Raw genomic sequence first — 22,993 nt, forward strand, 5'->3', positions numbered from 1 at the left:
ATTGTCATAGTACATTGTACCTATACTTACATTCATCATTATTGTCATAGTACATTGTACCTATACTTACATTCATCATTATTGTCATAGTACATTGTACCTATACTTACATTCATCATTATTGTCATAGTACATTGTACCTATACTTACATTCATCATTATTGTCATAGTACATTGTACCTATACTTACATTCATCATTATTGTCATAGTACATTGTACCTATACTTGCATTCATCATTATTGTCATAGTACATTGTACCTATACTTACATTCATCATTATTGTCATAGTACATTGTACCTATACTTACATTCATCATTATTGTCATAGTACATTGTACCTATACTTGCATTCATCATTATTGTCATAGTACATTGTACCTATACTTGCATTCATCATTATTGTCATAGTACATTGTACCTATACTTACATTCATCATTATTGTCATAGTACATTGTACCTATACTTGCATTCATCATTATTGTCATGGTACATTGTACCTATACTTACATTCATCATTATTGTCATGGTACATTGTACCTATACTTACATTTATTTATTATTGTCATAGTACATTGTACCTATACTTACATTTATTTATTATTGTCATAGTACATTGTACCTATACTTGCATTCATCATTATTGTCATAGTACATTGTACCTATACTTGCATTCATCATTATTGTCATGGTACATTGTACCTATACTTACATTTATTTATTATTGTCATAGTACATTGTACCTATACTTACATTTATTTATTATTGTCATAGTACATTGTACCTATACATTTGTACTTGCATTCATCATTATTGTCATAGTACATTGTACCTATACTTACATTCATCATTATTGTCATGGTACATTGTACCTATACTTACATTCATCATTATTGTCATAGTACATTGTACCTATACTTGCATTCATCATTATTGTCATAGTACATTGTACCTATACTTACATTCATCATTATTGTCATAGTACATTGTACCTATTACTTACATTCATCATTATTGTCATAGTACATTGTACCTATTACTTACATTCATCATTATTGTCATAGTACATTGTACCTATACTTACATTTATCATTATTGTCATAGTACATTGTACCTATACTTACATTCATTATTGTCATAGTACATTGTACCTATACTTACATTCATCATTATTGTCATAGTACATTGTACCTATTACTTACATTCATCATTATTGTCAGGATGATCCAAATCTTGTCCTGTATCCTGAAGTCTCTGTGGAAGAGAAAAAGAAGTGGAATGACAAGGACTTATGGCCACATCATGGTCAAACATGGATTATTAATAAAGTAAGTGATATTATGGAAATATTTCTTTTAGTATTAATTGTTGTAGTAGGCTAAACTACATCTATGTGAGCTCCCTCTTGTGGTATACACTAATATATTTCCACTATTGGGCTTAGTGACCAGTAATTCCTTTTGTTGATGCACAGAACATTGTAATACCCTATAACAGCACAGAACACTGTAATACCCTATAACAACACAGAACACTGTAATGCCCTATAACAGCACAGAACACTGTAATGCCCTATAACAACACAGAATACTGTAATACCCTATAACAACACAGAACACTGTAATGCCCTATAACAGCACAGAACACTGTAATACCCTATAACAACACAGAACACTGTAATACCCTATAACAACACAGAACACTGTAATGCCCTATAACAGCACAGAACACTGTAATGCCCTATAACAACACAGAACACTGTAATGCCCTATAACAACACAGAATACTGTAATACCCTATAACAACACAGAACACTGTAATACCCTATAACAACACAGAATACTGTAATACCCTATAACAGCACAGAACACTGTAATGCCCTATAACAACACAGAACACTGTAATGCCCTATAACAACACAGAACACTGTAATGCCCTATAACAACACAGAACACTGTAATGCCCTATAACAACACAGAACACTGTAACGCCCTATAACAGCACAGAACACTGTAATGCCCTATAACAACACATTACACTGTAATACCCTATAACAACACAGACCACTGTAATGCCCTATAACAACACAGAATACTGTAATACCCTATAACAACACAGAACACTGTAATGCCATATAACAGCACAGAACACTGTAATGCCCTATAACAACACAGAACACTGTAATGCCCTATAACAACACAGAACACTGTAATGCCCTATAACAACACAGAACACTGTAATACCCTATAACAACACAGAACACTGTAATGCCCTATAACAACACAGAATACTGTAATACCCTATAACAGCACAGAACACTGTAATGCCCTATAACAACACAGAACACTGTAATACCCTATAACAACACAGAACACTGTAATGCCCTATAACAGCACAGAACACTGTAATGCCCTATAACAGCACAGAAAACTGTAATGCCCTATAACAACACAGAACACTGTAATACCCTATAACAGCACAGAACACTGTAATGCCCTATAACAACACAGAACACTGTAATGCCCTATAACAACACAGAACACTGTAATGCCCTATAACAACACAGAACACTGTAATACCCTATAACAACACAGAATACTGTAATACCCTATAACAACACAGAACACTGTAATGCCCTATAACAGCACAGAACACTGTAATACCCTATAACAACACAGAACACTGTAATGCCCTATAACAACACAGAATACTGTAATACCCTATAACAACACAGAACACTGTAATGCCCTATAACAACACAGAACACTGTAATACCCTATAACAACACAGAACACTGTAATGCCCTATAACAACACAGAACACTGTAATGCCCTATAACAACACAGAACACTGTAATGCCCTATAACAACACAGAACACTGTAATGCCCTATAACAACACAGAACACTGTAATGCCCTATAACAACACAGAACACTGTAATGCCCTATAACAACACAGAACACTGTAATCCCCTATAACAACACAGAACACTGTAATGCCCTATAACAACACAGAACACTGTAATGCCCTATAACAGCACAGAACACTGTAATACCCTATGACAACACAGAACACTGTAATGCCCTATAACAGCACAGAACACTGTAATGCCCTATAACAGCACAGAACACTGTAATGCCCTATAACAGCACAGTACATTGTAATGATTATTAACAGAGCTGACAGAACAGAAACAAATATTTTGGAATAATAATGTGCAACTGTTATAATTGTTATTTGCAGTCTGGTGTTATTTACTGTAAGGCATTTCCCAGTTTGGCACTGACAGCCACTGAATACAAAATAAGTACACCATTACCGGACAAAACAGAAATCACTGGATTTAGTGTCAGCATGCAGAAAAAGTAAGTGTATTTACTTTCCTCATAAATTTATTGATTTTAAAAGTAAATTATCAGATTGATATAAATACCTCTTTAAGTTTATGATAAAATTATATCCATACAGAGAACAGAGCTCTGACTTTGTAGGGGGTTACTTTAGCTCTGGCTTTGTAGGGGGTTTAGGGCCTTTAAATGCCATGATTTAGATTACTAAGGTATTGATCTCACTGCCTTACTAGGTAGAATATTTCCTGATAATATACTTATCCATAGAACACATTAGATTAGTGGTGTGAGTGAACAATCTGGACAGAATCAGTCACTAAGATTTATTACCATATTTAACCTGTATTTGTATTATTCTGATACCGATACTTATCATTTTATCTTCTTTGTTGTAGAATGGTGGGTAATCCAGCCCAAGAATGGGGATTTAGTCCAGAAGGTTTCATCTATTCATTGGTAAGATATTGAGATGTCCTTGCCTTTAAATGGCATGATTTAGATAACTAAGGTATTGATATTATTGGCTTTGAATGGCATGATTTAGATGACTAAGGTATTGATAATATTGGCTTTAAATGGCATGATTTAGATGACTAAAGGTATTGATATTATTGGCTTTAAATGGCATGATTTAGATAACTAAGGTATTGATATTATTGGCTTTGAATGGCATGATTTAGATGACCAAGGTATTGATATTATTGGCTTTGAATGGCATGATTTAGATGACCAAGGTATTGATATTATTGGCTTTGAATGGCATGATTTAGATGACCAAGGTATTGATATTATTGGCTTTGAATGGCATGATTTAGATGACCAAGGTATTGATATTATTGGCTTTGAATGGCATGATTTAGATGACCAAGGTATTGATATTATTGGCTTTGAATGGCATGATTTAGATGACTAAGGTATTGATATTATTGGCTTTGAATGGCATGATTTAGATGACTAAGGTATTGATATTATTGGCTTTGAATGGCATGATTTAGATAACTAAGGTATTGATATTATTGGCTTTGAATGGCATGATTTAGGTAATAAGGCTTTGATAATATTGGCTTTAAATGGCATGATTTATGTAACTAAGGTATTGAAATTATTGGCTTTGAATGGAATGATTTAGGTAACTAAGTTTAAGATTTCAGGTTGCATTTGATTGTCATTAGTGAAATGAACACAACAATTATTAAATGAGTGACATAATATCTAGAATCAGTGAAAACAAGAGAGCTTAGTAAATACCCTCTGATGAACAGATTTCTTCCAATTGCAGTTTTAGTAAATTTATACATTTTAACAATAATAATATTGTGTGTTTGATGTGCAGGCACAGCCCAGTTTGGTACTTACATTTATTGGAGACACATCTGGAGAGACAGACCCAGTCATTGTAGGTGATAGTAACAGAAACTATCCTGGTCAAAGGTGTTACATTGCTATTGTGGAGAAGTTCCCTGCCAAACATTCACAAGCCAAAAGACAAAGGTTTGTTAATAGACACATTTAGTTTTCAATTAAGAAAGACGACCTATTGTGGTGCACATGAGTAAGATGATTATAAAAGTAGAGGGCTGTCTCTATATATATTATATGGGGGGGGGGGGGCTGTCTCTATATATATTATATAGGGGGCTGTCTCTATATATTATATAGGGGGCTGTCTCTATATATTATATAGGGGGCTGTCTCTATATATATTATATAGGGGGGGGGCTGTCTCTATATATTATATAGGGGGCTGTCTCTATATATTATATAGGGGGCTGTCTCTATATATATTATATAGGGGGGGGCTGTCTCTATATATATTATATAGGGGGCTGTCTCTATATATTATATAGGGGGCTGTCTCTATATATTATATAGGGGGCTGTCTCTATATATATTACATAGGGGGGGGGGCTGTCTATATATATTATATAGGGGGCTGTCTCTATATATTATATAGGGGGCTGTCTCTATATATTATATAGGGGGGGCTGTCTATACATATTATATAGGGGGCTGTCTATATATTATATAGGGGGCTGTCTCTATATATATTACATAGGGAGGGGGGCTGTCTATATATATTATATAGGGGGCTGTCTCTATATATATTATATAGGGGGCTGTCTCTATATATTATATAGGGGGCTGTCTCTATATATTATATAGGGGGGGGCTGTCTATACATATTATATAGGGGGCTGTCTCTATATATTATATAGGGGGCTGTCTCTATATATTATATAGGGGGGCTGTCTCTATATATTATATAGGGGGCTGTCTCTATATATATTATATAGTGGGCTGTCTCTATATATTATATAGTGGGCTGTCTCTATATATTATATAGGGGGGGGGGGCTGTCTCTATATATTATATAGGGGGGGGGGCTGTCTCTATATATTATATAGGGGGCTGTCTCTATATATTATATAGGGGGCTGTCTCTATATATTATATAGGGGGGCTGTCTCTATATATATTATATAGGGGGCTGTCTATATATATTATATAGGGGGCTGTCTCTATATATATTATATAGGGGGCTGTCTATATATATTATATAGGGGGGGGGCTGTCTTTATATATATTATATATGGGGCTGTCTCTCTATATATATTATATTGGGGGCTGTCTCTATATATTATATAGGGGGGCTGTCTCTATATATTATATAGGGGGCTGTCTCTATATATTATATAGGGGGGGGGGGCTGTCTCTATATATTATATAGGGGGGGCTGTCTCTATATATTATATAGGGGGGGGGGGGCTGTCTATATATTATATAGGGGGCTGTCTCTATATATATTATATAGAACCCAATAAAATAAAAGAATGACTTACAAACTCCCAGTGAAATCACACACACACTTTCGTTATCATAGCTGAGCTGTTACACAGACACTGACAATATCATAGGTGGGCTATTACACAGACACTGACATTGTCTATTGTATTGTCATAGGTGGGCTATTACACAGACACTGACATTGTCTATTGTATTATCATAGGTGGGCTATTACACAGACACTGACATTGTCTATTGTATTGTCATAGGTGGGCTATTACACAGACACTGACATTGTCTATTGTATTATCATAGGTGGGCTATTACACAGACACTGACATTGTCTATTGTATTGTCATAGGTGGGCTATTACACAGACACTGACACTGTCTATTGTATTATCATAGGTGGGCTATTACACAGACACTGACATTGTCTATTGTATTGTCATAGGTGGGCTATTAAACAGGAAACAACTAGTAACATGGGTCAATGGAAACATTCCAAGGTAGATAATCCTGTGTGGAATAAACTAGCCTATTCCTGGCCAGTCACTGAAGATGGTACTTGGAATGAGGTGAGATTCAATAATATCTGTATTATGAAATTGATATATAGATAATCTAGATTATAAGATATGTATGTAGATAATCTAGATTATGAGATGTGTATGTAGATAATCTAGATTATGAGATGTGTATGTAGATAATGTGGATGATGAGATATGTATGTAGATAATCTGGATTATAAGATGTGTATGTAGATAATCTGGATTATAAGATATGTAACTATGTAGATAATCTAGATTATAAGATATGTATGTAGATAATCTAGATTATGAGATGTGTATGTAGATAATCTAGATTATGAGATGTGTATGTAGATAATGTGGATGATGAGATATGTATGTAGATAATCTGGATTATAAGATATGTATGTAGATAATCTAGATTATAAGATGTGTATGTAGATAATCTAGATTATGAGATGTGTATGTAGATAATGTGGATGATGAGATATGTATGTAGATAATGTGGATTATAAGATATGTATGTAGATAATCTAGATTCTAAGATATGTATGTAGATAATCTAGAATATGAGATGTGTATGTAGATAATCTAGATTATAAGATATGTATGTAGATAATGTGGATTTGAGATATGTATGTAGATAATCTGGATTTGAGATATGTATGTAGATAATCTAGATTATAAGATATGTATGTAGATAATGTGGATTTGAGATATGTATGTAGATAATGTGGATTATAAGATATGTATGTAGATAATCTAGAATATGAGATGTGTATGTAGATAATGTGGATTTGAGATATGTATGTAGATAATCTAGATTATAAGATATGTATGTAGATAATCTAGATTATGAGATATGTATGTAGATAATGTGGATTATAAGATATGTATGTAGATAATCTAGATTATAAGATATGTATGTAGATAATCTAGAATATGAGATGTGTATGTAGATAATCTGGATTTCAGATATGTATGTAGATAATCTAGATTATAAGATATGTATGTAGATAATCTAGATTATGAGATATGTATGTAGATAATGTGGATTTGAGATATGTATGTAGATAATCTAGATTATAAGATATGTATGTAGATAATCTAGATTATAAGATGTGTATGTAGATAATGTGGATTTGAGATATGTATGTAGATAATCTAGATTATAAGATATGTATGTAGATAATCTAGATTATAAGATGTGTATGTAGATAATGTGGATTTGAGATATGTATGTAGATAATCTAGATTATAAGATATGTATGTAGATAATCTAGAATATGAGATGTGTATGTAGATAATGTGGATTTCAGATATGTATGTAGATAATCTAGATTATAAGATATGTATGTAGATAATCTAGATTATGAGATATGTATGTAGATAATGTGGATTTGAGATATGTATGTAGATAATGTGGATTTGAGATATGTATGTAGATAATCTGGATTTGAGATATGTATGTAGATAATCTGGATTTGAGATATGTATGTAGATAATCTGGATTTGATATATGTATGTAGATAATCTGGATTTGAGATATGTATGTAGATAATCTGGATTATAAGATATGTATGTAGATAATCTGGATTTGACACATGTATGTTGATAATCCGTCTGTGCATCTTTGTGTCATATACGCCATTCCTCAGACATGCAATGTCAAATTTCTTTAAAACCTGGTACAAAGGTGAAATGTCATATGTGACATTAAATACATGTACATAACTCAAAAACTGTAATATACAGAGGCTCAATTCAAGTGTCTACCCACAGAAACTAATTCTATTCCAAGTGTCTACCGTCATATGACATTGACATTAATAGATAGAGATTCTATTCCAAGTGTCTACCGTCATGTGACATTGACATTAATAGATAGAGATTCTATTCCAAGTGTCTACAATCATATGACATTGACATTAATAGATAGAGATTCTATTCCAAGTGTCTACCGTCATATGACATTGACATTAATAGATAGAGATTCTATTCCAAGTGTCTACCGTCATATGACATTGACATTAATACATAGAGATTCTATTCCAAGTGTCTACCTTCATATGACATTGACATTAATAGATAGAGATTCTATTCCAAGTGTCTACTGTCATGTGACATTGACATTAATAGATAGAGATTCTATTCCAAGTGTCTACCGTCATATGACATTGACATTAATAGATAGAGATTCTATTCCAAGTGTCTACCATCATATGACATTGACATTAATAGATAGAGATTCTATTCCAAGTGTCTACCGTCATATGACATTGACATTAATAGATAGAGATTCTATTCCAAGTGTCTACCGTCATATGACATTGACATTAATAGATAGAGATTCTATTCCAAGTGTCTACCGTCATATGACATTGACATTAATAGATAGAGATTCTATTCCAAGTGTCTACCGTCATATGACATTGACATTAATAGATAGAGATTCTATTCCAAGTGTCTACCGTCATATGACATTGACATTAATAGATAGAGATTCTATTCCAAGTGTCTACTGTCATATGACATTGACATTAATACATAGAGATTCTATTCCAAGTGTCTACCTTCATATGACATTGACATTAATAGATAGAGATTCTATTCCAAGTGTCTACCGTCATATGACATTGACATTAATAGATAGAGATTCTATTCCAAGTGTCTACCATCATATGACATTGACATTAATACATAGAGATTCTATTCCAAGTGTCTACCATCATATGACATTGACATTAATAGATAGAGATTCTATTCCAAGTGTCTACCGTCATATGACATTGACATTAATACATAGAGATTCTATTCCAAGTGTCTACCGTCATATGACATTGACATTAATAGATAGAGATTCTATTCCAAGTGTCTACAATCATATGACATTGACATTAATAGATAGAGATTCTATTCCAAGTGTCTACCTTCATTTGACATTGACCTTTAGCATCATACTTTGATATTCAGGGTTAATTATCAAAATCCAGCCATCTTGAATTGTAGTATCAATTTTGTACTGTGTACCAATTTAACCATTCAGTCACATAGAAGTAAATTGTATTTTAGGGGTGTGTCCTCTACAAAGACTTGTTATAATTATCTATTTTGAGGATACAGCATTGATTCACAAATTATTGAGCATCTTTGTCTATGTATTTGTCTAGGATTTTGATTGGCCAATGGAAGGGTACTTCATAGCCCGTGCACCACCCCTCAAGAAAGCAGGACCTAAAAATGCCCCAAATGGAGGTATGTATGTTTTGACATATCGGAATGGTATGTCTTCTACAAAACATCAATTTCAGAGACTTTTGTTTTGATAATGGAAAAATATAGGTTACTGATTGAGTTGCTATGTGAGATATTAGGACTAAGATAATACTATGTGAGATATTAGAACTAAGATAATGCTATGTGAGATATTAGAACTGAGATATTGCTATGTGAGATATTAGAACTAAGATATTGCTATGTGAGATATTAGAACTAAGATAATGCTATGTGAGATATTAGGACTGAGATAATGCTATGTGAGATATTAGAACTAAGATAATGCTATGTGAGATATTAGGACTAAGATATTGCTATGTGAGATATTAGAACTAAGATAATGCTATGTGAGATATTAGGACTAAGATATTGCTATGTGAGATATTAGAACTAAGATAATGGTATGTGAGATATTAGGACTGAGATAATGCTATGTGAGATATTAGGACTGAGATAATGCTGTCTGAGATATTAGGACTAAGATAATGCTATGTGAGATATTAGAACTAAGATAATGCTATGTGAGATATTAGGACTGAGATAATGCTATGTGAGATATTAGGACTGAGATAATGCTATGTGAGATATTAGAACTAAGATATTGCTATGTGAGATATTAGGACTAAGATAATGCTATGTGAGATATTAGGACTAAGATAATGCTATGTGAGATATTAGGACTAAGATATTGCTATGTGAGATATTAGGACTGAGATAATGCTATGTGAGATATTAGGACTGAGATAATGCTATGTGAGATATTAGGACTGAGATAATACTATGTGAGATATTAGAACTAAGATATTGCTATGTGAGATATTAGGACTGAGATAATACTATGTGAGATATTAGAACTAAGATAATGCTATGTGAGATATTAGGACTAAGATATTGCTATGTGAGATATTAGAACTAAGATAATGCTATGTGAGATATTAGGACTAAGATATTGCTATGTGAGATATTAGGACTGAGATAATGCTATGTGAGATATTAGGACTAAGATAATGCTATGTGAGATATTAGGACTAAGATATTGCTATGTGAGATATTAGGACTGAGATAATGCTATGTGAGATATTAGGACTGAGATATTGCTATGTGAGATATTAGAACTAAGATAATGCTATGTGAGATATTAGAACTAAGATAATGCTATGTGAGATATTAGGACTAAGATATTGCTATGTGAGATATTAGAACTAAGATAATGCTATGTGAGATATTAGAACTAAGATAATGCTGTGTGAAATATTAGGACTAAGATATTGCTATATGAGATATTAGGACTAAGATAATGCTATGTGAGATATTAGAACTAAGATAATACTATGTGAGATATTAGAACTAAGATAATGCTGTGTGAAATATTAGGACTAAGATAATGCTGTGTGAGATATTAGAACTAAGATAATGCTGTGTGAAATATTAGGACTAAGATATTGCTGTGTGAAATATTAGGACTAAGATATTGCTATGTGAGATATTAGGACTGAGATAATGCTATGTGAGATATTAGGACTGAGATAATGCTGTGTGAAATATTAGGACTAAGATATTGCTATGTGAGATATTAGGACTGAGATAATGCTGTGTGAAATATTAGGACTAAGATAATGCTATGTGAGATATTAGAACTAAGATAATGCTGTGTGAAATATTAGGACTAAGATATTGCTGTGTGAAATATTAGGACTAAGATATTGCTATGTGAGATATTAGAACTAAGATAATGCTATGTGAGATATTAGGACTGAGATAATGCTATGTGAGATATTAGGACTAAGATATTGCTATGTGAGATATTAGGACTGAGATAATGCTGTGTGAAATATTAGGACTAAGATATTGCTATGTGAGATATTAGGACTGAGATAATGCTGTGTGAAATATTAGGACTAAGATAATGCTATGTGAGATATTAGAACTAAGATAATGCTGTGTGAAATATTAGGACTAAGATATTGCTGTGTGAAATATTAGGACTAAGATATTGCTATGTGAGATATTAGGACTGAGATATTGCTATGTGAGATATTAGGACTAAGATAATGCTATGTGAGATATTAGGACTGAGATAATGCTATGTGAGATATTAGGACTAAGATATTGCTATGTGAGATATTAGAACTAAGATAATGCTATGTGAGATATTAGGACTGAGATATTGCTATGTGAGATATTAGAACTAAGATAATGCTATGTGAGATATTAGAACTAAGATAATGCTGTGTGAAATATTAGGACTAAGATATTGCTATTTGAGATATTAGGACTAAGATAATGCTATGTGAGATATTAGAACTAAGATAATACTATGTGAGATATTAGAACTAAGATAATGCTGTGTGAAATATTAGGACTAAGATAATGCTGTGTGAGATATTAGAACTAAGATAATGCTGTGTGAAATATTAGGACTAAGATATTGCTGTGTGAAATATTAGGACTAAGATATTGCTATGTGAGATATTAGGACTGAGATAATGCTGTGTGAAATATTAGGACTAAGATATTGCTATGTGAGATATTAGGACTGAGATAATGCTGTGTGAAATATTAGGACTAAGATAATGCTATGTGAGATATTAGAACTAAGATAATGCTGTGTGAAATATTAGGACTAAGATATTGCTGTGTGAAATATTAGGACTAAGATATTGCTATGTGAGATATTAGAACTAAGATAATGCTATGTGAGATATTAGGACTGAGATAATGCTATGTGAGATATTAGGACTAAGATATTGCTATGTGAGATATTAGGACTGAGATAATGCTGTGTGAAATATTAGGACTAAGATATTGCTATGTGAGATATTAGGACTGAGATAATGCTGTGTGAAATATTAGGACTAAGATAATGCTATGTGAGATATTAGAACTAAGATAATGCTGTGTGAAATATTAGGACTAAGATATTGCTGTGTGAAATATTAGGACTAAGATATTGCTATGTGAGATATTAGGACTGAGATATTGCTATGTGAGATATTAGGACTAAGATAATGCTATGTGAGATATTAGGACTGAGATATTGCTGTGTGAGATATTAGAACTAAGATAATGCTATGTGAGATATTAGAACTAAGATAATGCTGTGTGAGATATTAGGACTAAGATATTGCTGTGTGAGATATTAGAACTAAGATAATGCTATGTGAGATATTAGAACTAAGATAATGCTGTGTGAGATATTAGGACTAAGATATTGCTGTGTGAGATATTAGGACTAAGATAATGCTGTGTGAGATATTAGGACTAAGATATTGCTGTGTGAGATATTAGGACTAAGATATTGCTATGTGAGATATTAGAACTAAGATAATGCTATGTGAGATATTAGGACTAAGATAATGCTGTGTGAGATATTAGAACTAAGATAATGCTGTGTGAGATATTAGGACTAAGATAATGCTATGTGAGATATTAGAACTAAGATAATGCTGTGTGAAATATTAGAACTAAGATAATGCTATGTGAGATATTAGAACTAAGATAATGCTATGTGAGATATTAGGACTAAGATATTGCTGTGTGAGATATTAGAACTAAGATAATGCTATGTGAGATATTAGGACTAAGATAATGCTATGTGAGATATTAGAACTAAGATAATGCTATGTGAGATATTAGAACTAAGATATTGCTATGTGAGATATTAGAACTAAGATAATGCTATGTGAGATATTAGAACTAAGATAATGCTATGTGAGATATTAGAACTAAGATATTGCTATGTGAGATATTAGAACTAAGATAATGCTATGTGAGATATTAGAACTAAGATAATGCTGTGTGAGATATTAGGACTAAGATATTGCTATGTGAGATATTAGAACTAAGATAATGCTATGTGAGATATTAGAACTAAGATATTGCTGTGTGAGATATTAGAACTAAGATAATGCTATGTGAGATATTAGGACTAAGATATTGCTATGTGAGATATTAGAACTAAGATATTGCTGTGTGAGATATTAGGACTAAGATAATGCTATGTGAGATATTAGGACTAAGATAATGCTGTGTGAGATATTAGGACTGAGATAATGCTATGTGAGATATTAGGACTAAGATATTGCTGTGTGAGATATTAGGACTAAGATATTGCTGTGTGAGATATTAGGACTAAGATATTGCTATGTGAGATATTAGAACTAAGATATTGCTGTGTGAGATATTAGGACTAAGATAATGCTATGTGAGATATTAGGACTAAGATAATGCTATGTGAGATATTAGGACTAAGATAATGCTATGTGAAATATTAGGACTAAGATATTGCTATGTGAGATATTAGGACTGAGATTCAATGCCATCCTTTGACTGAAGGTACTCCATTGCATAGCAACAATTCAAATTCAATGTCGTCCCTTGACTTAAGGTACTCCATTGCATAGCAACAATTCAAATTCAATGTCGTCCTTTGACTGAAGGTACTCCATTGCATAGCAACAATTCAAATTCAATGTCGTCCTTTGACTTAAGGTACTCCATTGCATAGCAACAATTCAAATTCAATGTCGTCCTTTGACTTAAGGTACTCCATTGCATAGCAATGATTCAAATTCAATGCCGTCCTTTGACTGAAGGTACTCCATTGCATAGCAACAATTCAAATTCAATGCCGTCCTTTGACTGAAGGTACTCCATTGCATAGCAATGATTCAAATTCAATGTCGTCCTTTGACTGAAGGTACTCCATTGCATAGCAACAATTCAAATTCAATGCCGTCCTTTGACTGCAGGTACTCCATTGCATAGCAACAATTCAAATTCAATTATGCCGTCCTTTGACTGTAGGGTACTCCATTGCATAGCAATGATTCATACCCAGAAATCAGCTATTAAAGGGTAACAACACTGAGTACTAACTAATATAATGTGCGTACTGACTTTTCTGTGCGTACTGACTTTTCTGTGTGTTCTAAATATTTATCCAAGATTTTATTAATCCCTAACAATGATGGTGAGATGTACTGGAATTGGTTCTCACAGTCAATTCTCTGCTGTGTGCCTGCATACATTCTAACCCATGCATCTTCTTTTCCCAAAATGGAATAGTCCTCTCAATCAAATTAGTTTGAATATTTCAATATATACAATGTAGGTTATGGAGAGGTATTCTGACGGGAAATATCTGACATGTCTGTAACTTTGCTTGTACCACTGCATAATGTTTTAAATATCACAGCTTATAGGCATATTTCATAGCAAGCTACCAATTCTATTTTGTTTGTTTATGTGTTAGCCATATTTTGCAATACTCTGCATGAACGTAGTGAACCTATTCTCACCTTGCTTCTTGTTGACCCATGCTTCCTGAAAAAAACAACAATCTATAAGCATTTGCTTTGCCTGTTTTACTGAACTATTAGAGGCTAGTAGTACCAACTTGATGTCATTACTTTATTTCTATATTGGTGTATTAAAAGTAAATGCATGACATTGTATTTTTTGTAAAGTGGTTGTATTTATAATTTATTCTCCTGCCCATAGGTCAAGCAAAGTTACGGACTCGTTTCTCAAGCCCGAGAAATGTCTATTACTATTAGAAATGTTTGAATATTAAAGTTGCTAAAGAATATTAATACATAGAACTTTATGAGATTTGATTTTAAAGACTAAACATAACAATGGAAATGAAAAAAAAACAAAAAACTTCTTTTTCTATCCTCTGATTTTTTCTGTCTGAGATTGTATCTTGATAATTGGTGATGGTTATAGTGGACATACATGTAATGGTATCTACTTCTATCTATAGAATCATGTGTTATAGATGCAATTGTATCTAGTTGATTTATTGCCTTGAGAGTGAAACTCAGTCTGAACGTAGTAAATAACAACTATAAAGATATATACAACTAAGATAGATGTAAAGGTTATGATTCTATTCACACGGCTTGTAGTGTAATGTATTGCAGTCAACATTTAATGACCTGTGTCTATCCCATAATGTAGTCATATTTGAATGTTTAATGACCTGTGTCTATCCCATAATGTAGTCATATTTGAATGTTTAATGACCTGTGTCTATCCCATAATGTAGTCATATTTGACCATTTAATGACCTGTGTCTATCCCATAATGTAGTCATATTTGAACATTTAATGACCTGTGTCTATCCCATAATGTAGTCATATTTGAATGTTTAATGACCTGTGTCTATCCCATAATGTAGTCAAATTTTAAAACTAATTAGTGTGTTAGGCTAAATAGACAAATAGATGAAAGAACTGATGGAACAGGAATATTTTCACCAGAAGGGAAATAAATAATGTGGTCTAATATTAAATTAATTATCAGTATTAATTCTTAGTTTTCATGGCAATATTCTGATTAAATCTTGTAAATATTAGAAGCAATACTTGATGAGCCTGTAAACGAGTCATTTTAATATTTGAGAACCATATTGATTTATAAATCATCTTATTTTTTGGATTAATTTGCTCTTAGTAGAATGTTAACAGGTACTGTCAAAAAGGACATCAAAGTGAATTAGTATGTAGCAGTTGTAGAAGTTACCCAGATAACAGGAGTCATGGTATCCATAAATATGACAGAACCCCATGACGTGTAATTTCTAGTTACCCAGATAACAGGAGTCACGGTAGCCATAAATATAACAGAACTCCATGACGTGTGATTTGTAGTTACCCAGATAACAGGAGTCACGGTAGCCATAAATATAACAGAACCCCATGATGTGTGATTTCTAGTTACGCAGATAACAGGAGTCACGGTATCCATAAATATGACAGAACCCCATGACGTGTAATTTCTAGTTACCCAGATAAAAGGGGTCATGGTAGCCATAAATATGACAGAACCCCATGACGTGTAATTTCTAGTTACCCAGATAACAGGAGTCACGGTAGCCATAAATATAACAGAACCCCATGACGTGTGATTTCTAGTTACCCAGATAAAAGGGGTCACGGTATCCATAAATATGACAGAACCCCATACCATGTGATTGCAAATATAGCATACACAGATATGCAGGGTATTTACAGTGGGGGTGGGGGGGGGGGGGGGGTGGGCGGTGGTAATTGCAGTGTTCTGTGTAGCTAGTGTACTATACTCAGCAGAAACACCCACACTGTATATGGTATGCATTTGACATGGGGTTGTTATTATTACATGTTTATCTAAAACAGAAACATTCCATTAAAAAAACATCTATATCACACAATTTCATGTACAAGGAGTGATCAAGCACTCATTTGCATATCATTTGCATGCAGGTATACAGTAATTTTTCAATATCGCACTGCAGTGCAAATACCACTAAACTAGGGAGTATATGTGTGCACAGGTGCAAGTAATGACTACACTAGAAATACCACTAAACTAGGGAGTATATGTGTGCACAGGTGCAAGTAATGACTACAGTAGAAATACCACTAAACTAGGGAGTATATGTGTGCACAGGTGCAAGTAATGACTACACTAGAAATACCACTAAACTAGGGAGTATATGTGTGCACAGGTGCAAGTAATGACTACAGTAGAAATACCACTAAACTAGGGAGTATATGTGTGCACAGGTGCAAGTAAAGGCCCAGTTACACGATGCAACTCATGAAGCAATTCGTCGCATGCGAACGAGGCTTGCAACTGCGACGGAGCACGTACACGAAGCGACTAGTTGCATGGTGAGTCTCAAGAGCTAACTGTTGCACATGCATAGATATATACAAGTTACAGGTCAGAGAGGTTGTCTTGTAGCGGCAGGAACTTGGCAGATATGCTATAAAATTGCTAAATTACCAATAAAATGACTGAAAATTTGTCTATTCAATTTGTAGTTCGTTTAGGATGATGTTGATCTTTCTGATGTCGCTACTTGCATTAAAGTTAGAAATAAAATTATGTTCAGCGGAGATCAAGCATTCATGGACATTGTATACTATTGATAAGTGGTAATCGTGGTGATAAATCAAAATTATATCAAAAATACTTGCCGAAATAGAATATTTATACTAAAAACATGGCGCCCATAACATTGAACATCATTTGAGATGTAGGTATATGTCCAAGGTTATTACTTGCGACTCGACGAAGTGGTTACACGATGCAATTCATGAAGCAACTCAAGAAGCAACGAGTCACAAAAAAACCAACATGTCGGTTTCCTTGCGACGCACCTAGCCACGTCGCAAGACCCTGCGACGGAGCGCGTACATGATGCAATTCGTCGCATTGTGTGGTGCATTGCTTGTCGAGTTGCATCGTGTAACCGGGCCTTAATGACTACTGTAGAAATACCACTAAACTAGGGAGTATATGTGTGCACAGGTGCAAGTAATCACTACAGTAGTGAATATTGAATGTTGATAAAGAAAAGCATGTAATAACAAAATTGAGTCTAAGGGAGCTGTCATTACTAACGGCCTAGTAAGGTTGGAGGAATGGGGGGGGGGGGGGGGAGGTTTACTGTAAAATAAGAGAAATACAATGTAGGAGCTGGGAATACTGAAACAGTTGTCACTTGTAATTGTGATCCACTATGGTATATAATAATCTGAAGAAAACTTTTAATACAACATTTATTTACTGTCAAATTTTCTCTTAATGTAATAAATCAAATGATGTAGTAGAAATACTTCATGTTAGTACTTCATGTTAGTTCTTGTCTCTACTGTTTTTACACAGATACATCCTCAGGGCCTTTTTCTGATAATACACAAACTGTTTCAATATAATGCCACTTCTAATTATTATCAAGGATTTTTAGCAGTACTGTATTTTTTAAATCAATCGATCTTTCTCCTCCAGTCAAAATATATAACCACAACAAATTTCATTGTACAAATACATATGACAATAAAGTATTATTATTATTATTATTATTAACATCCTAAAATAGAAAGAGTCTGTTCAATGTTGGGTGAATGATTGGAGAATCAAGTTTACGAATGAATTATCTTACACAAAATCTATAAAGCTTCTTTTAATAGAATTTTCTTGTAATTAAAAACAACAACAGTTGAACTATGAGCATTGTGCAAGGCAGTAGTGTGTAAATTGTGTGTTAATTACCCAGCACTATATATGGCACTCTAGCTTTCCAAAATATTCTCTGATTGGCTTGAGAAACATCTGAACTTTGACCACAGAAGACATAGGGCTTAAATAAAATGAAGACATTTGGCTATAGATGATAAAAATGAAAGCTTGAGAAACACTGGGTGATGGAGCTTGGCCTATTTTTTCCCCACAGTGGTGCCAATACGTCTAAGAGTTTTGAAAAATGGAGACAGAGATTTCAGAAGAGCAATGAATGTAGTTGGACCAGACCTGACTAATGTAAGTACCAACAAGACAATTTGTATAATTGTAGTTGTAAGTTGTACAGCATGCTAGTCCCCAATAGGGGCTTATATGTTGGGTTCCATCTGTCTGTCTGTCTGTCTGTCTGTCTGTCTGTCTGTCTGTCTATGTGTTTATCCTCATATCTTTATGGCATACACCCACAGATTTCAACAAAACCTGGCACAAAGGGAACATACTATGTGAGACATATGCACATCTCTTTCTTTTGCGACCGAGTCAGTTATGGCCGAATGGTGGCCATATTTGTTGGCTGTGTGATTACTCTCATATATATGGCATGCACAAACTGATTTCAACCAAACCTGGCACAAGAATAACATGCTTTGTGAGACATAAGAACATCACTTTGTTTTGTGACTGAATTAAATATGACTGAATGGTGGTCATATTTGTTGTTAAATTTCACAATGTGCATCATAAAATTGTATGTGTAATACCATAGACAGTCTCCCCTCCACTGTCTATGGTAATACATAGTGACTATTCAAGTGCCTACACCCATATTATCACATATGAACTTTCATTTAAGACATTGACCTCTGACCTTGAAAAGTCTTCTTCAAGGTCAAATAGCCAAATTTGGGTTTACTGATTTTATTACTTTAGATACAGACGTTACTGTTTTTATTACTTTAGATACAGACTTTACTATTTTTAGTACTTTAGATACAGACTTTACTATTTTTAGTACTTTAGATACAGACGTTACTATTTTTAGTACTTTAGATACAGACTTTACTATTTTTAGTACTTTAGATACAGACGTTACTATTTTTAGTACTTTAGATACAGACGTTACTATTTTTAGTACTTTAGATACAGACGTTACTATTTTTAGTACTTTAGATACAGACTTTACTATTTTTAGTACTTTAGATACAGACGTTACTATTTTTAGTACTTTAGATACAGACGTTACTATTTTTAGTACTTTAGATACAGACTTTACTATTTTTAGTACTTTAGATACAGACGTTACTATTTTTAGTACTTTAGATACAGACGTTACTATTTTTAGTACTTTAGATACTGACTTTACTATATTTAGTACTTTAGATACAGACGTTACTATTTTTAGTACTTTAGATACAGACGTTACTAGTTTTAGTACTTTAGATACAGACTTTACTATATTTAGTACTTTAGATACAGACTTTACTATTTTTAGTACTTTAGATACAGATGTTACTATTTTTAGTACTTTAGATACAGACTTTACTATATTTAGTACTTTAGATACAGACTTTACTATTTTTAGTACTTTAGATACAGACGTTACTATTTTTTATAGTACTTTTAATACTGACTTTACTATTTTTAGTACTTTAGATACAGACTTTACTATTTTTAGTACTTTAGATACAGACGTTACTATTTTTAGTACTTTAGATACAGACGTTACTATTTTTAGTACTTTAGATACAGACGTTACTATTTTTAGTACTTTAGATACAGACGTTACTATTTTTAGTACTTTAGATACAGACTTTACTATTTTTAGTACTTTAGATACAGACGTTACTATTTTTAGTACTTTAGATACAGACGTTACTATTTTTAGTACTTTAGATACAGACTTTACTATTTTTAGTACTTTAGATACAGACGTTACTATTTTTAGTACTTTAGATACAGACGTTACTATTTTTAGTACTTTAGATACAGACGTTACTATATTTAGTACTTTAGATACTGACTTTACTATATTTAGTACTTTAGATACTGACTTTACTATATTTAGTACTTTAGATACAGACTTTACTATTTTTAGTACATTAGATACAGACGTTACTATTTTTAGTACTTTAGATACAGACGTTACTATTTTTAGTACTTTAGATACAGACGTTACTATATTTAGTACTTTAGATACAGACTTTACTATATTTAGTACTTTAGATACAGACGTTACTATTTTTAGTACTTTAGATACAGACGTTACTATATTTAGTACTTTAGATACTGACTTTACTATATTTAGTACTTTAGATACAGACTTTACTATATTTATTACTTTAGATACAGACTTTACTATTTTTAGTACTTTAGATACAGACGTTACTATTTTTAGTACTTTAGATACAGACGTTACTATTTTTAGTACTTTAGATACTGACTTTACTATATTTAGTACTTTAGATACAGACGTTACTATTTTTAGTACTTTAGATACAGACGTTACTAGTTTTAGTACTTTAGATACAGACGTTACTAGTTTTAGTACTTTAGATACAGACTTTACTATTTTTAGTACTTTAGATACAGACGTTACTAGTTTTAGTACTTTAGATACAGACTTTACTATATTTAGTACTTTAGATACAGACTTTACTATTTTTAGTACTTTAGATACAGACGTTACTATTTTTTATAGTACTTTTAATACTGACTTTACTATTTTTAGTACTTTAGATACAGACTTTACTATTTTTAGTACTTTAGATACAGACTTTACTATTTTTAGTACTTTAGATACAGACGTTACTATTTTTAGTACTTTAGATACAGACGTTACTATTTTTTATAGTACTTTTAATACTGACTTTACTATTTTTAGTACTTTAGATACAGACTTTACTATTTTTAGTACTTTAGATACAGACGTTACTATTTTTAGTACTTTTAATACTGACTTTACTATTTTTAGTACTTTAGATACAGACGTTACTATTTTTAGTACTTTTAATACTGACTTTACTATTTTTAGTACTTTAGATACAGACTTTACTATTTTTAGTACTTTAGATACAGACGTTACTGTTTTTAGTACTTTTAATACTGACTTTACTATTTTTAGTACTTTAGATACAGACTTTACTATTTTTAGTACTTTTAATACTGACTTTACTATTTTTAGTACTTTAAATACTGACTTTACTATTTTTAGTACTTTTAATACTGACTTCAGTGTTTGTCTGCTACTATGTAACAGATGATGAAAGATTTGAACAGGACAGCCATGAATGGAAAGCACCCTCATCGTCGAAGGAAAACACAGGACGGTGAGGAAGCTGAAGCAGAGGTAACAGAAGCTGAAGCTGGCAAAAAATTAGATTTACAGAAATTGGAAATGCAGCTGGTAAGTCTGTCACCAATATATAACAATAAGTGTTGTGACGTATTTGTGATGATGAAATTAGGATAGGTCAGATAACTGTAACTAAACTTTTATACCATACATTTAACATAAGTGTGTTTTAGTCCAACATAATTGTAAAATTTTACACCATATATTTAACATTGTGTTCATATTTCCTTAGTTTCTAGATCGATGTACTAGTCTGTTGAACTTACCGTTTGCTGCTAGGCGGGTTTTTGATAAGGATGGCAAAGAACATTTCACATTAGCTGAACTAGAGAGAGATCAGAATGTCTACGTTTCATGTGGTGAACCATGGAATGATCCTAAACTCTCCAAGTCAGAACAACAACGGAGATTCTTATTGGCTAATCTTACATCTGATGTGCAACAAATGAAGCAATATTGTGCCCTGAGAAATCCAACAAGTAGGTCAAAGGTCATTCATCATAGTATTTGTGTAGCTTAATAATAGGAAAACACAAAGTTGTGAAAGTTGATATAGAGGAAAAATATTGATTATTTGTAGTGATGTATAAAGTATTTTAGTACATAAATGTGATCATTGTGTAAGAAAAGGTATATATTCAATATTTTTAGCTCCATTGTCAGTGACAGCTGAGCATAGCTGAAT

At 32.6% G+C, this 22,993-nt stretch overlaps 1 protein-coding gene across 2 annotated transcripts in view; it reads left to right on the forward strand.

Annotated features, from left to right (window-relative positions):
* The window catches only part of LOC144448726 (doublecortin domain-containing protein 1-like), a 138,534-nt gene that overhangs the window by 64,098 nt on the left and 51,443 nt on the right, over positions 1-22,993 (forward strand). For both annotated transcript variants that reach the window (XM_078139033.1, XM_078139034.1), the window contains exons 16-24: positions 1,221-1,328; positions 3,244-3,365; positions 3,746-3,806; positions 4,684-4,841; positions 6,587-6,710; positions 9,833-9,917; positions 19,168-19,253; positions 22,213-22,359; positions 22,541-22,787. In XM_078139033.1, coding sequence (XP_077995159.1) covers positions 1,221-1,328; positions 3,244-3,365; positions 3,746-3,806; positions 4,684-4,841; positions 6,587-6,710; positions 9,833-9,917; positions 19,168-19,253; positions 22,213-22,359; positions 22,541-22,787 — 1,138 coding nt within the window. The remainder of the gene's footprint in view (positions 1-1,220; positions 1,329-3,243; positions 3,366-3,745; positions 3,807-4,683; positions 4,842-6,586; positions 6,711-9,832; positions 9,918-19,167; positions 19,254-22,212; positions 22,360-22,540; positions 22,788-22,993) is intronic.

Source organism: Glandiceps talaboti, chromosome 17 (assembly GCF_964340395.1).
Source record: "Glandiceps talaboti chromosome 17, keGlaTala1.1, whole genome shotgun sequence".
Lineage (NCBI taxonomy): Eukaryota > Metazoa > Hemichordata > Enteropneusta > Spengelidae > Glandiceps > Glandiceps talaboti.